This window comes from Somniosus microcephalus, chromosome 3 (genome assembly GCF_052327205.1).
Source record: "Somniosus microcephalus isolate GS21.2 chromosome 3, FLI_Smic_1.0, whole genome shotgun sequence".
NCBI classification, from domain to species: Eukaryota; Metazoa; Chordata; class Chondrichthyes; order Squaliformes; family Somniosidae; genus Somniosus; species Somniosus microcephalus.
The window spans coordinates 342,527,921-342,541,091 of NC_140989.1; the positions used below are offsets into that span (position 1 = coordinate 342,527,921).

The 13,171-nt window shown below is 43.6% G+C and overlaps 1 protein-coding gene across 1 annotated transcript in view; it reads left to right on the forward strand.

The window, feature by feature from the left end:
- Window positions 1-13,171, forward strand: part of LOC147122292 (dihydropyrimidine dehydrogenase [NADP(+)]-like) — a 1,139,740-nt gene that overhangs the window by 334,174 nt on the left and 792,395 nt on the right. Inside the window, exon 3 of the mRNA XM_085983269.1 lies at window positions 10,668-10,750. Coding sequence (XP_085839395.1) covers window positions 10,668-10,750 — 83 coding nt within the window. The remainder of the gene's footprint in view (window positions 1-10,667; window positions 10,751-13,171) is intronic.

Genomic DNA, 13,171 nt, shown 5'->3' on the forward strand with positions numbered 1-13,171 from the left:
TAAATGAGTGGACAGTAAGTTAGCAGATGGACTATAATGTAGGGAAATGGTATTCACTTTGGTCGGAAGAATAAAAAAACAGAATGGCCTAGAAATTCGGTATCGCCGCGCCAGGTCTTTAGTGCCCGAAATTTTGCGCTCGCCCGGATTCCCGTAGCGCCCGCCTGAAATTCAGTTGCGCCGCCCCAAGACGGAGGCGGGCGCTATTGCAGGGTTTGGCCGCCTCGTTTGGGGCGAAGAATGTCAGTTTCAGGCGTCCAGCTGCCGCTGCGGCACCCGATGCGGTGCGGCAGGCTGGGGTACTGCAGGCCTCCTCCTTCTCTTAAGGAGGAGCTGCCTGCAGCCGTGAGATCGCCGCTGGATTCCCCCGGCAAATGAGCCCGGCACCACGGAGAAGTGCCGGGCTCGCGGGAGTCACACACCAATGCCGCGGGGGGGTGGTGCAGGAGTTCGGGGAGGGAGGTGCGGCCAGGCGGCCGCCGGGAAAGCGGCCGGCCGCCCCTCCACCTTTATGCGCCGGCCTCTCCGAGCTGCAAGGCACCGTTTTGCAAACGCTGTTTGCGGCCGCGACGAGCGAGGCGGCCGCAACTAAATTTGGCCATCGGGACGGATTACCGTTGGAACCGGGGCGCTGCACACACCGATGACGTCATCGGTGCCGGCGCAGCGCTACCAGCTAACGCCGATGTTAGGGACCAACTGAATTTCGGGCGCTAAAAAACTTCCGGCGCAAACCACTTTATAGCCAATAAGTGGGCGCAAACGCGACTGAATTAAATGGTGAGAAACTTTCAAATGTTGGTGTTCAGAGAGATTTGGGTGTCCTCGTGCAAGAAACACAGAAAGCTAGCATGCAGGTACAGCAAGCAATAAGGAAGGCAAATGGCATGTTGGCCTTTATTGCAAGGGGGTTGGAGTATAAGAGTAAGGAAGTCTTGCTACAATTGTACAGGGCATTGGTGAGACCACACCTGGAGTACTGTGCACAGTTTTGGTCTCTTAATCTAAGGAAGGATATACTTGCCTTGGAGGCGGTGCAACAAAGGTTCACTAGATTGATTCCTGGGATGAGAGGACTGTTCTATGATGAGAGATTGTGTAGAATGGGCCTATACTATCTGGAGTTTAGAACAATGGGAGGTGATCTCATTGAAACTTACAAGATTTTGAAGGGGATTGACGGCAGATTCTGAGAGGTTGTTTCCCCTGGCCGGGATGTCTATAACTCGGGGGCATTGTCTCAGGATAAGGGGTAGGCCATTTAAGACTGAGATGAGGAGGAATTTCTTTACTCAGAGGGTTGTGAATCTTTGGAATTCTCTGCCCCAGAGAGCTGTGCATGCTGAGTCTTTGAGTATATTTAAGGCTGAGATCGAAAGATTTTTGGACTCTAGGGGAATCGAGGGATATGGAGATCGGGCGGGAAAGTGGAGTTGAGGTCGATGATCAGCCATGATCTTATTGAATGGCGGAGCAGGCTCGAGGGGCCATATGGCCGACTCCTGCTCTTATTTCTTATGTTCTTATGTGTCCGACAACAAGTTAATTTTGAATGCGGTCGACAGTTATTCAAATCCAGGAAGTTCTGGTAACTGCTTTCGAGGATATTCTCCACATTATCCGTTTGGAACTTCATACTTCAGACTAGCACAGATGCTGCAGTAATAAGAAATACAACAAAGAAAAGAAGCACTGCATTAATAAGTTATGTACAAAAATTACTTGCATTTAGGTTGCAACCTTTTATTGTTTTCCTTTCAAGGAAATTTCAAGGAAAGAAATTATTCCACATATATAATGTTCCCCTGATTTTAATAAATGTTATCTCTTTAGAGCCACTTCCATTTCCTTTCTGCTTTATTACAACACACAAGTGATTTTCTATTCAAACTGTAAGCATTATATGAGCTGGTTGGGGTGGCTGATACCCATTACCCAATGTGAATATAATTGTGGAAGGGAAATTAATCTAGGGATCAAGGATAATTACTACCAATTTGCGGATAGATTATATTTGCACTTGTACAGTAGCAATATGAAAATGATGCCAAGTCAGCTGGAGCAAGTTTAAGATTGTTTTTATAATGTTTACAATAACTTACAGTTATATAGCACATCTAATGTAGGAAAATGTCCAAAGATGCTTCACAAGAGCGTAATCTAGTCTGTCCAGTCCTGTCAGAATTTTATAAGTTTCAATGAGATCCCCTCTCATTCTTCTAAACTCCAGCGAGTACAAGCCCAATCAATCCAATCTCTCCTCATACGTCATTCCTGCCATCCCAGGTATCAGCCTGGTGAATCTTCGCTGAACTCTCTCCATGGCAAGAACACCCTTCCTCAGATAAGGCGACCAAAACTGCACACAATACTCAAGATGTGGTCTCACCAAGGCCCTGTACAACTGCAGCAAGACACCCTTGTTCCTGTACTCAAACCCTCTCGCTACGAAGGCCAACATACCATTTGCCTTCTTAACCGCCTGCTGCACCTGCATGCTTACCTTCAGCGACTGGTGCAAAAGGACACCCAGGTCTCGTTGCACTTCCCCTTCGCCCAATCTATTGCCATTCAGATAATAATCTGCCTTCCTGTTTTTGCCACCAAAGTGGATAACCTCACATTTATCCACGTTATATTGCATCTGCCATGCTTCTGCCCAATCACCCAACCTGTCCAAATCATCCTGGAGTTTCTCGGCATCCTCCTCACAGCACACACGCCCACCCAGCTTTGTGTCGTCTGCAAATTTGGAGATATTACATCTAGTTCCCTTGTCTAGATCATTAATATATATTGTGAATAGCTGGGGTCCAAGGACCGATCCCTGCGGTACCCCACTCGTCACTGCCTGCCACTCAGAAAAAGACCCGTTTATTCCAACTCTTTGCTTTCTGTCTGCCAACCAGTTCTCTATCCAAGTCAGTACCTTGCCCCCAATCCCATGTGCCTTAACTTTACACGCTAATCTCTTATGTGGGACCTTATCGAAAGCCTTCTGAAAGTCCAAATACACCACATCCACTGGTTCTCCCTTATCTATTTTACCAGTTACATCCACAAAAAATTCCAGTAAATTAGTCAAGCACGATTTACCCTTTGTAAATCCATGTTGACTTCATCCGATCCTGTCACTGTTTTCCAAGTGCTCTGCTATTACATCTTTTATAATGGACTCTAGCATTTTCCCCACTACCGATGTCAGGCTTACCGGTCTGTAATTCCCCGTTTTCTCTCTACCACCTTTTTTGAATAGTGGGGTAACATTAGCTACCCTCCAATCCATGGGTACTGTTCCAGATTTTGGAAGGTGATCAGCAATGCATCTATTATTTGTAGGGCCACTTCCTTAAGTACCCTAGGATATAGATTATCAGGCCCTGGGGATTTATCGGCCTTCACTCCCATCAATTTCCTTAACACCATTTCCCTACAAATACTGATTTCTTTCAGTTCCTCCCTTTCATCAGACCCTATGTTCCCTGACATCTCTGGGAGGTTATTTGTGTCCTCCTTTGTGAAGACAGAACCAAAATATATAATTAATTGGCCTGCCATTTCTTTGTTCCCCATTATAAATTCCCCTGATTCTGACTGCAAGGGACCTACGCTTGACTTCACCAATCTTTTTCTCTTCACATATCTATAAAAGCTTTTACAGTCAGTTTTTATGTTCCCTGAAAGCTTACTCTCATATTCTATTTTCCCCTTCTTAATTAATCCCTTTGTCCTCCTTTGTTGAATCCTAAACTGCTCCCAATCCTCAGGTTTACTGCTTTTTCTGGCCAATTTATATGTGCTCTCCTTGGATCTTATGTTATCCCTAAATTCCCTTGTTAGCCACGGCTGAGTCACCTTTTTTGTTTTATTTTTATGCCAAACTGGGATGAACAAATTCTGTAGTTCATCCATGTGGTCTTTGAATGTTTGCCATTGCCTAGCCACCGTGAACCCTTTGAGTGACATTCCCCAATCAATCCTACCCAACACGCGCCTCAGACCATCATAGTTTCCTTTATTTAAATTCAGGACCCTAGTCTCTGAGTCAACAACTTCATTCTCCAACTTAATGAAGAATTCGATCATATTATGATCGCTCCGACCCAAGGGGCCTCGTACAACAAGATTGTTAATTAATCCTTTCTCATTACATAATACCCAGTCTAAGATGGCCTGATCTCTGGTTGGTTCTTCGACATATTGGTCCAGGAAACCATCCCGTAAACACTCCAGGAATTCCTCCTCCACAATATTGTTACTAATTTGGTTAGCCCAATTTATATGTAGATTAAAGTCACCCATGATGACTGCTGTGCCCTTATTGCACGCTTCTCTAATTTCCCTTTTAATGCCATCCCCAACCTCCGCATTACTGTTTGGAGGTCTATATACCACTCCCACTATCGTTTTCTGCCCCTTGGTATTTCTCAGTTCTACCCATACAGATTCCACTTCATCAGAGCTAATATCCTTCCTTACAATTGTGTTAATCCATTCTTTAACCAGCAATGCTACCCCACCTCTCTTTCCTTTTTGCCTATCTTTCCTGAATATTGAATACCCCTGGATGTTGAGTTCCCAGCCTTGGCCACCCTGGAGCCATGTTTCCGTAATCCCAATCAAATCATAATCGTTTACCTCTATTTGCGCAGGTAATTCTTTCACCTCATTACGAATGCTACTCGCATTAAGACACAAAGCCTTCAGGCTTGTTTTTTTAACGCTCTTAGACCTATTAGAATTATTATTTACTGTGGCCATGTTTGATTTAAACTGTTGATTTCTCTGACTGCCACTTTTGTTTTTCTCCTTCCTATCTTTTTCCTTTATCCTTGTTTCCCTTTCCTCTGTCCCCCTGTTCAGGTTCCCAACCCCCTGCCATTTTAGTTTAAACCCTCCCCCAGAGCACTAGCAAACACTCCCCCTAGGACATTGGTCCCGGCCCTGCCCAGGTGCAAACCGTCCGGTTTGAACTGGTCCCACCTCCCCAGAACCGGTTCCAATGTCCCAGGAATTTGAATCTCTCCCCCTCACACCAATCCTCTAGCCACGTATTCATCTGAAATATCCTTCTATTTCTACTCTGACTAGCACGTGGCACTGGTAGCAATCCTGAGATTACTACCTTTGAGGTCCTATTTTTTAAATTTACCTCCTAACTCCCTATATTCAGCTTTTAGGACCTCATCCCATTTTTTACCTATATCATTGGTACCTATTTGCACCACGACAACTGGCTGTTCACCCTCCCCTTCCAAAATGTTCTGCAGCCGCTCTGAGACATCCTTGACCCTTGCACCAGGGAGGCAACACACCATTCTGAAGTCTTGTTTGCGGCCGCAGAAACGCCTATCTATTCCCCTTACAATAGAATCACCTATCACTATAGCTCTCCCACTCTTTTTCCTCCCATCCTATGCAGCAGAACCACCCCTGGTGCCAGGAAGTTGGCTGCTGCTGCCTTCCTCTGATAAGCCATCCCCCCCAACAGTACTCAAATTGGTGTATCTGTTTGAGAGGTGGATGTCCACAGGGGATCCCTGCACTACCTGCCTGCGCCTAGTACTCTGTCTGTTGGTCACCCCTTCCCTTTCTGCCTGTCCAACCGTTGCCTGCTGTGTGACCAACTGATTAAACGTGCTATTCACGACGTCCTCAGCATTGCGAATGGTCCAGTGTATATCCAATCGCCACTCCAGTGCCGCAATGCGGTCTGCCAGTAGCTGCAGCTGGATACACTTCCTGCACACATGGTTGTCAGGGACACAGGAAGTGTCCCTGAGTTCCCACAGATCGCAGGAGGAGCATACCATGGCACCGGGCTGTCCTGCCATGACTTACCCTTTAGTTAATTGCAATTAAATAAAATCAAATCAATCCCACCAATTACACTACAGTTAAATGGTATATTTAAGGGCCCTGGTTTTACAAACAGTCCCCAGTATACCAGAGAGAGCTTAGAAAGTATAAACCACAGAGGTAAAGTTTAAAAAAGAGAGAAATACTCACCAACCAATCACTTACCTGCTTTCTGGTGACATCACACTTCGATTCCTTTTTACTTCTCCCTCTCTGTGAGATTGGAGATTAGTAAACCTACCTGGTCTCTTGGAGCCTTTTATAGCCCCGCTGCCACCACTGAGATTCCCGCCGACGCTGTAAGGCCTACCTGGTCTCTTGGAGCCTTTTATAGCCCCGCTGGCGCTGCTGAAATTCCCGCCGACGCACTGAGGCCTACCTGGTCTCTTGGAGCCTTTTATAGCCCCGCTGTCGCCGCTGAAATTCCCGCTGATGCACTGAGGCCTACCTGGTCCCTTGGAGCCTTTTATAGCCCCGCTGCCACTGCTGAAATTCCCGCCGACGCACTGAGGCCTACCTGGTCTCTTGGAGCCTTTTATAGCCCCGCTGAGTTTCCCACCGATGCTGTGAGGCCTACCTGGTCTCTTGGAGCCTTTTATAGCCCCGCTGCCACCGCTGAGTTTCCCGCCGACGCTGTGAGGCCTACCTGGTCTCTGGAAGCCTTTTGTAGCCCCGCTGCCGCCGCTGAGTTTCCCGCCGATGCTTCTTATAGAATCATAGAATAGTACAACACAGAAGGAGACCATTCGGCCCATCGAATCTGCGCCGACTCTTTCGAAGAGCAATCCCATTAGTCCCACTCCCCGGCTCTTTCCCCATATCCCTGCAATTTCTTTTCTCCTTCAAGTATTTATATAATTCCCTTTTGAAGGCTACTATTGAATCTGTTTCCACCATCCTATCAGGCAGTGCATTCCAAATCCTAACAACTCATTGCGTAAAAAAATAATTTCTTCCCAATTATTTCTAAATATATTATATCCTGTAATATTTAGCTGACAATCCTTGGTGCATTGAGATCTTCTAACTTCGACTGGAGTAGGCAGACAGGCTTTGGTTATAATGTATTTTCAGAAGAATGTGCGAGCCGAGGGAGATAAAACTTGAAATAATGGTAGGCCAAAGTGAAGCTGTGGGAGATGATTCTTTACCAAGATAGTCAAGGTTAGTTTTTTCAAAGAAAAGGAAACCTGAAAGATTATTTTTTCTTTAAGAGAACTAGCATTTGTACCACTGAGATAGAAAAGTTGGCAGGTGTCATAGTTTACAAGAGTCAGCTTTGACAAAGAACACAGTAACAATTGTACAAGTGGGTCTACTAACTGTTACATAAGGAATTTATTTCCTCGGCGGGGGGGGGGGGGGGAGTCTGGGTTCAAGGCCCTCAGAAAACTTTGAATGTTCACACTTTGTAGCATTTTGGAAGAGATATTCTATATACCTGTAAATATAAATTATTAGAACCAGTAGGTGATATCACTTGTTAACGTTCCTTACGAAGTTTTCAATGTCACTTGTGTCCGCACACATTTGTTATAGCCTGTGATCCCTGAAGGTGGCGCTGTAGGGTTTTCCCATTTAGAGCAGTCCCCTCTTTGTCACGTTTTTTCAGTCACAAAGGCCTGTGACTGTGCAATTGCTTATTTAAAAGCTTGTAGTTCCAGCTCTGGCCACCAGGTAGCTTGGCTGCAGTTTCCTTTCTGAAATTTCTGTCCTTCAGCCATCTTGGTAAGATGTATAAACGATAAATATCAAGTGTATTTAAGGTTTTAAGTATTTTGAAGCGCCTTATTATTTTTAATTATCTTTGTTTCCCAACAGACAAGTCCTGACCTGAAATTGAAGTCACTTGATCCACGTACATGATATTCTGCCACCTAGATTTTTCCTCACTCAGCTGCCTACCTCTTCTTCCCTCGGTCCTACTTTCCCCCAACTAGTATCTAGCACAACATCTTGATATTTATCTGTGCGTTTCCCCTTAATTATACATTGATTTAGAATCTGGTCTGTGCTACTGGCTCTGTTTCACAGTCCTAACGACCTTGCTGCAAAATTTCCTGACCCCACAATGAGGTGCCTGCAACCGTGCCTGACCTGCGATACTTTCCCCACCTACATCTCATACTCAAGGTTCCTCTTATAGAAGTAAGTGTCCCTAGCTAGTAAATTCACTCACCTTCCGATTAGGCACTTTACAGCCTTCCGGACTCAATATCGAGTTCAACAATTTCAGATCATAACCTTGGCCCCTATTACACTTTTACTTATTTTTTATCCACACCTTTGTTTTGGCCCTTTCCCCCCCCCCTTTTTCTCTCTCCCACATGGCAGCTGTCTCCCATTCTGCCAGTGCATTTCACACCTAATCTAGAGCTGTCTTTTGTCTCCACTAGTCCTATCACCATCTCGCCTCGTTTTGAATACCTCTTAATGTCTCTTCACTTCTCTTTTGTTCTCTCCCAGCCCGGCCTTTTAATCTATTTCATTTCCTGTGCTTTTCCAGTCTTGACAAAGGGTTTGCCCCGAAGCGTTGACTCTATTTTCTCTCCACGGATGTTGCCTGGCCTGCTGAGTTTTTCCAGCATTTTCTGTTGTTATTTCGTAAATTCACTACTTGTGTATTGTAGCTTTCCATCCCATGTGCTATGGAAATTGTTTTTTTTAATTTGTTCTCAGGTAATGCGAAATCCTGGCAAGGCTGCGTATATTGGCCATCTCTAGTTGCCCTAAGAACCGCTGAAGTACTTATAGTGATGGTGGCCCCACAATGGTGTTAGATAGGGAATTCCCCTCTTCTATCATTCACCATTCCTTTTTCTCAGCTCTGGTGCTGCCCTTAAAATGGAGGGAAAGTCATTGATGAAGCAGCTGAAGATGGTTGCACTGAGGATGTTTCCCTGAGGAACTCCTGCAGTGCTACCCTTGGGCTGTGATGATTGACGTCTAACAATCACAACCACCATCCTTTGTTTGTCTCCAGTCACTGGAGGGTATTCCTTTGACCACCCCCATTGACCTCAGCATTGCCAGAGCTCCTTTTTGCCATACTCGATCTAAAACACAAGAGAAATTTAGTACTTTAAAACAAAAGAGCATTGCAAATCTCAGCCCAGAGTAACAAGCTCACACAATAATTGCGACACAGTTTCAACTGCAAATCTCCATTGCTTTCCTCTTTTTAGGCTATGTTTCCTTGATGATCCACTCAGTAAAACTCAATGCTCCCCCCACAGATGAGCATGTCTTCCAGAATGTTTTATCCCCATTGTGAAGAACTTTGCATTTCTCCACATTTAATTTCCTCTGCCTTCTGTCTGCCAAGTATATTCAAACTCTCCTGTAGCTTATTCTCTTCAGCTTTGCAATCTACTACCTTCATTAGCTTTGTGTCATCTACAAATTTAAGCATGGAGCTTGTGACTTTGAGTGCATTTACGCACACATTAAACAAAAGGAGATCCCAAAACGGACCACCTGTGGGACCACACGTAACATTCTCCCCGTCTAATGACAGTACATAGACCACCATCTTCTGGACAACAGTCATATCCAGTGTAAAATATTTTGACTGATTTCTGCTATTTTTTATTTTCAGTACCAGCCTATCCAGAGGAACTGTATCAAAGCCCTTGCTGAATTCCAAATTCCTGTTGATTGCAAAAAAAAATCTCCTGCGGCCTCTGACCGTCTGTGAATAATAAAGGAAAAGATGGCAATTGTGCTTCTATTTTTTTGGTGGTCTCTTGGTTTAATGGAAGTCAAGTTTACATTCTAGTCAAGATGAATAAATTAAGATTTGAAGCATTTTTCTATTATGAATATAGTGATAAGTCAGATCCCGGAGGTCATTGTGATTGTTATGTACAATTCATGGGAAGTAGGGATTCGGCAATATACAAATAAATGCAACAATTCATCCAGTGTTGCCCAGGTATTTGCAGAGGAAGAGGAGGATGAGGAGGAGGTGTGACTGAATAATCCTCAAATTATTCTGAATTCACTATGACCTAGCTGTAATCTAGCATGTTTTGCTTTTTCTTCTGCTTTAAAATGTTTTTGTTAAATGTTCTATTTTTTTGCTCTCCCCCACCCCTACTCTGTTCAATGACCTACATTTTTGTATGTACTCTTTGTATACCATATCTTGATTCTGTTTCTCCTTTTGTACTCTGCATTTCTGCAATGATTCTCATTTGTTTCAGTTTCTATTTTCTCTCTTTTTTTCAACTTCATGCAAACCAACATCTATATGTGGATTTAAAAGCACCCTGTACTTTTACAGGTAGCTCTTTTATGCTGATACTCAAAGGAGAGTACAAGGCACGAGTACGATCACTGTTATTGCATGTGTGTTTTTGCTTACTTTATCTGTTAGACTCCTGTGATTTATCTTGTCCTAGGGATATTTACATCTTGCTCAGAGTACAAATAGTTATTCTGAAGCACCTAGTTTTCCACGTTACTGGAAAAATGCCTTGGGGAAGACAAACTATTTAAGTGAAAAGTAGGCATGGCATATATATGGTTTTTATGTTTCACACATAAAACAGTAAGGTATGCATTAGAATAGAGTATTTATAATCAGATATCCATGGCTTGTGTGCATGGTGAGTTAGTGATAAGATTTCCATGACAACCACATTGTGAATAAGATTGACTTTTTGGCAGGTTTATAATGTCAATTTTGATTATGCAACAGAAACACTTGACAGAATATGTTGCTTGAAAAAGGGATCTGTTTTAATATGTGAGCATAAAAGTAAACACTTGTTTGAAAAATGTCTTTACCCTTTGGCTTATTCCAGGGCCATGAGAAGCTGGAGAATAATTTTGATGACATCAAACACACCACTCTCAGTGAGCGAGGAGCACTTCGTGAAGCAATGAGGTAAGTCCAAGTCGCCATGGCAACAATAACCGACGTGGTAAAGAAAAAAAAAGTCATTCTTTATTATTGGGAGGAACAAATGAGTTCATTGCCACCATTCTGATCTTTTCTCTAAGGTATTAATTTGTCAGTAGAGTATCTTCCCTTGGGGCTGTGCTTAGGTTGCAAGGATGCAGCTAGTTCAGTTTGTGTGTGCAATCAGAATTTAAATAATGTTTTCACTTCAGCTCCCTGCCACCACAAGAAAAAAAGCCTTTTTTTTTGCAGGTCTTTTAACCACTTAAAGGAACTCAATCATTTTAGCCCAACTGCTGATTGGTATAATGACATTTTCTTCACCCCTGAGAATTCTTTATGTGCTTAGAAATATTCTCGTCTAAAGTAATTTTGAAGCAAATTTTATCAATTCCATTGCTCTGAATCTTAAATTTCATAAAAAGAGGATTATTCGCGTTTAAACTGCAACACGCCATTTTTATTAAACATATATACGTGTGGATGATATTGTAAGTCAAACACCAAAGTCATGAGTGATTTATAGGTCATTCAGTTATTTAGTGAAAGTGATATTCAGTGCTTTGATACAGAGGATGATAATCAGTCTATTGCCTCTTTCTTTTCTCTCATGATTTTGCTAAACTGCAGATATTGGTTTGAGACAGAAACCTGCTGAAACAATGCACAGCCTCCAGTGTGGAGTAATAATGACCACTTTGCATTATTCTCTTGTCAGGCAAGCAGAGGTCTGCACATATATAGAGTTTCAGGGATTCATGTACATATACTGCTTACATTTTAATGTTAGCTGAGGACCATGGGGACATTTAGCTCTTTGCCAACACTAAAAAAGTGTTTTTAAAGTTCTCTTTGCACCTCTAGCAATTATACTACAGCCAATGTAAAGCCAAAGCAGTGTGACATTACAGAACTTTTAAAATGCTCACACCACTTGTCCAAACACAATGCCGCAAAAGCCACATATGCTACCTATTTTTTTTATTGTTGATGCGACTCATTGCATTCACATAAAAATTATAGTATAATTGGATGCTAAGACTAATAATGCAGGTGAGTTGTGATATTTAAAAGCTCAGCCTAGACTTGTGTGACATTTTATAGCATCGCAAATAAATCTCTGTAAAATATTATGTTAATTTTATAAATACATGTGCAAATCATGTGTTAATATATGTAACTGTGTAAAAATTAAGATTTGGTTCACCATATTTTCGTGTTTTATTTTCATTTCAATTTGGCCCAAAATAGTAAATTTGTGCCTGATACTTTTAGCCTAATGGGGGTGAAATCCGACTTTGGCAGTAGTGCAAAATGGGCGATAGCGAATCAGCAGCTCGTTTTTACATGCCGCCCTGTCTTCAATGGGGGGGGTGATAATGGGGTGCTAACGACTTACCACCCGGGCACGTCAAGATGAACGGGGTCGAAAGTTAAAGGGGGGGTTGCCGAGGTAAGTACCTCAATTTCTGAAATGGTTTTTGGTCAATTTTTCTTTACTTCTCCTGAGCCGCGCTCGATCAGCCCCGGCGCTCTGCTGGAGTGCATGGGGCTGATCGAGCCGGATCGCAGCCACCGTCAGCGACCAGCTAACTGGTCCCAATGCAGAGCCTGCAGCGATGGCCCTTCCCTTTGAGGGAGGGAAGGAGCCTCGGATCGCGGCAGCGCTGCATGGCCCAGTGTGCAGTGCTGCACCACTACCACCCCGCCTGTGTCCTTTAGCACTCCAGGAAGGAAGTGGAGCACTTGGTTTAGCGCTGCACTTCCTTCCTGGAGTGCTAAACCCAATTTTGTGAAAGCTGGGAATCATTAGAGGGGATCTCATTGAAACTTATAAAATTCTAACAGGACTGGACAGACTAGATGCAGGAAGGATGTTCCCGATGGCCGGGGAGTCCAGAACCAGGGGTCACAGTCTAAGGATAAGGGGTAAGCCATTTAGGACCGAGATGAGGAGGAATTTCTTCACCCAGAGAGTGGTGAACCTGTGGAATTCTCTACCACAGAAGGCAGTTGAGGCCAATTCATTAAATATATTCAAGAAGGAGTTAGATGTATTTCTTAAGGCTAAAGGGATTAAGGGATATGGGGAGAAGGCAGGGACAGGGTACGGAGTTTGGATGATCAGCCATGATCTCATTGAATGGCGGAGCAGGCTCAAAGGGCCGAATGGCCTACTCCTGCTCCTATCTTCTATGTTTCTATGTTTTCTATGTTTATTAGTGCCTGGCAGTAAGTTTCCCAGCTTTCAGAAGTTACTGACCCCAAACAGGGCAATACTGAATTTCTCCTCCTTAGCATTGGGAAGAACATGTATCCTTAGACAACGTGGTGCTAAGTATTAATGTTCTAGTGCTCAGTCAGTGTGGTACTCCAATTTTGGTCTGGGTGTCCTGGACGTCCTGC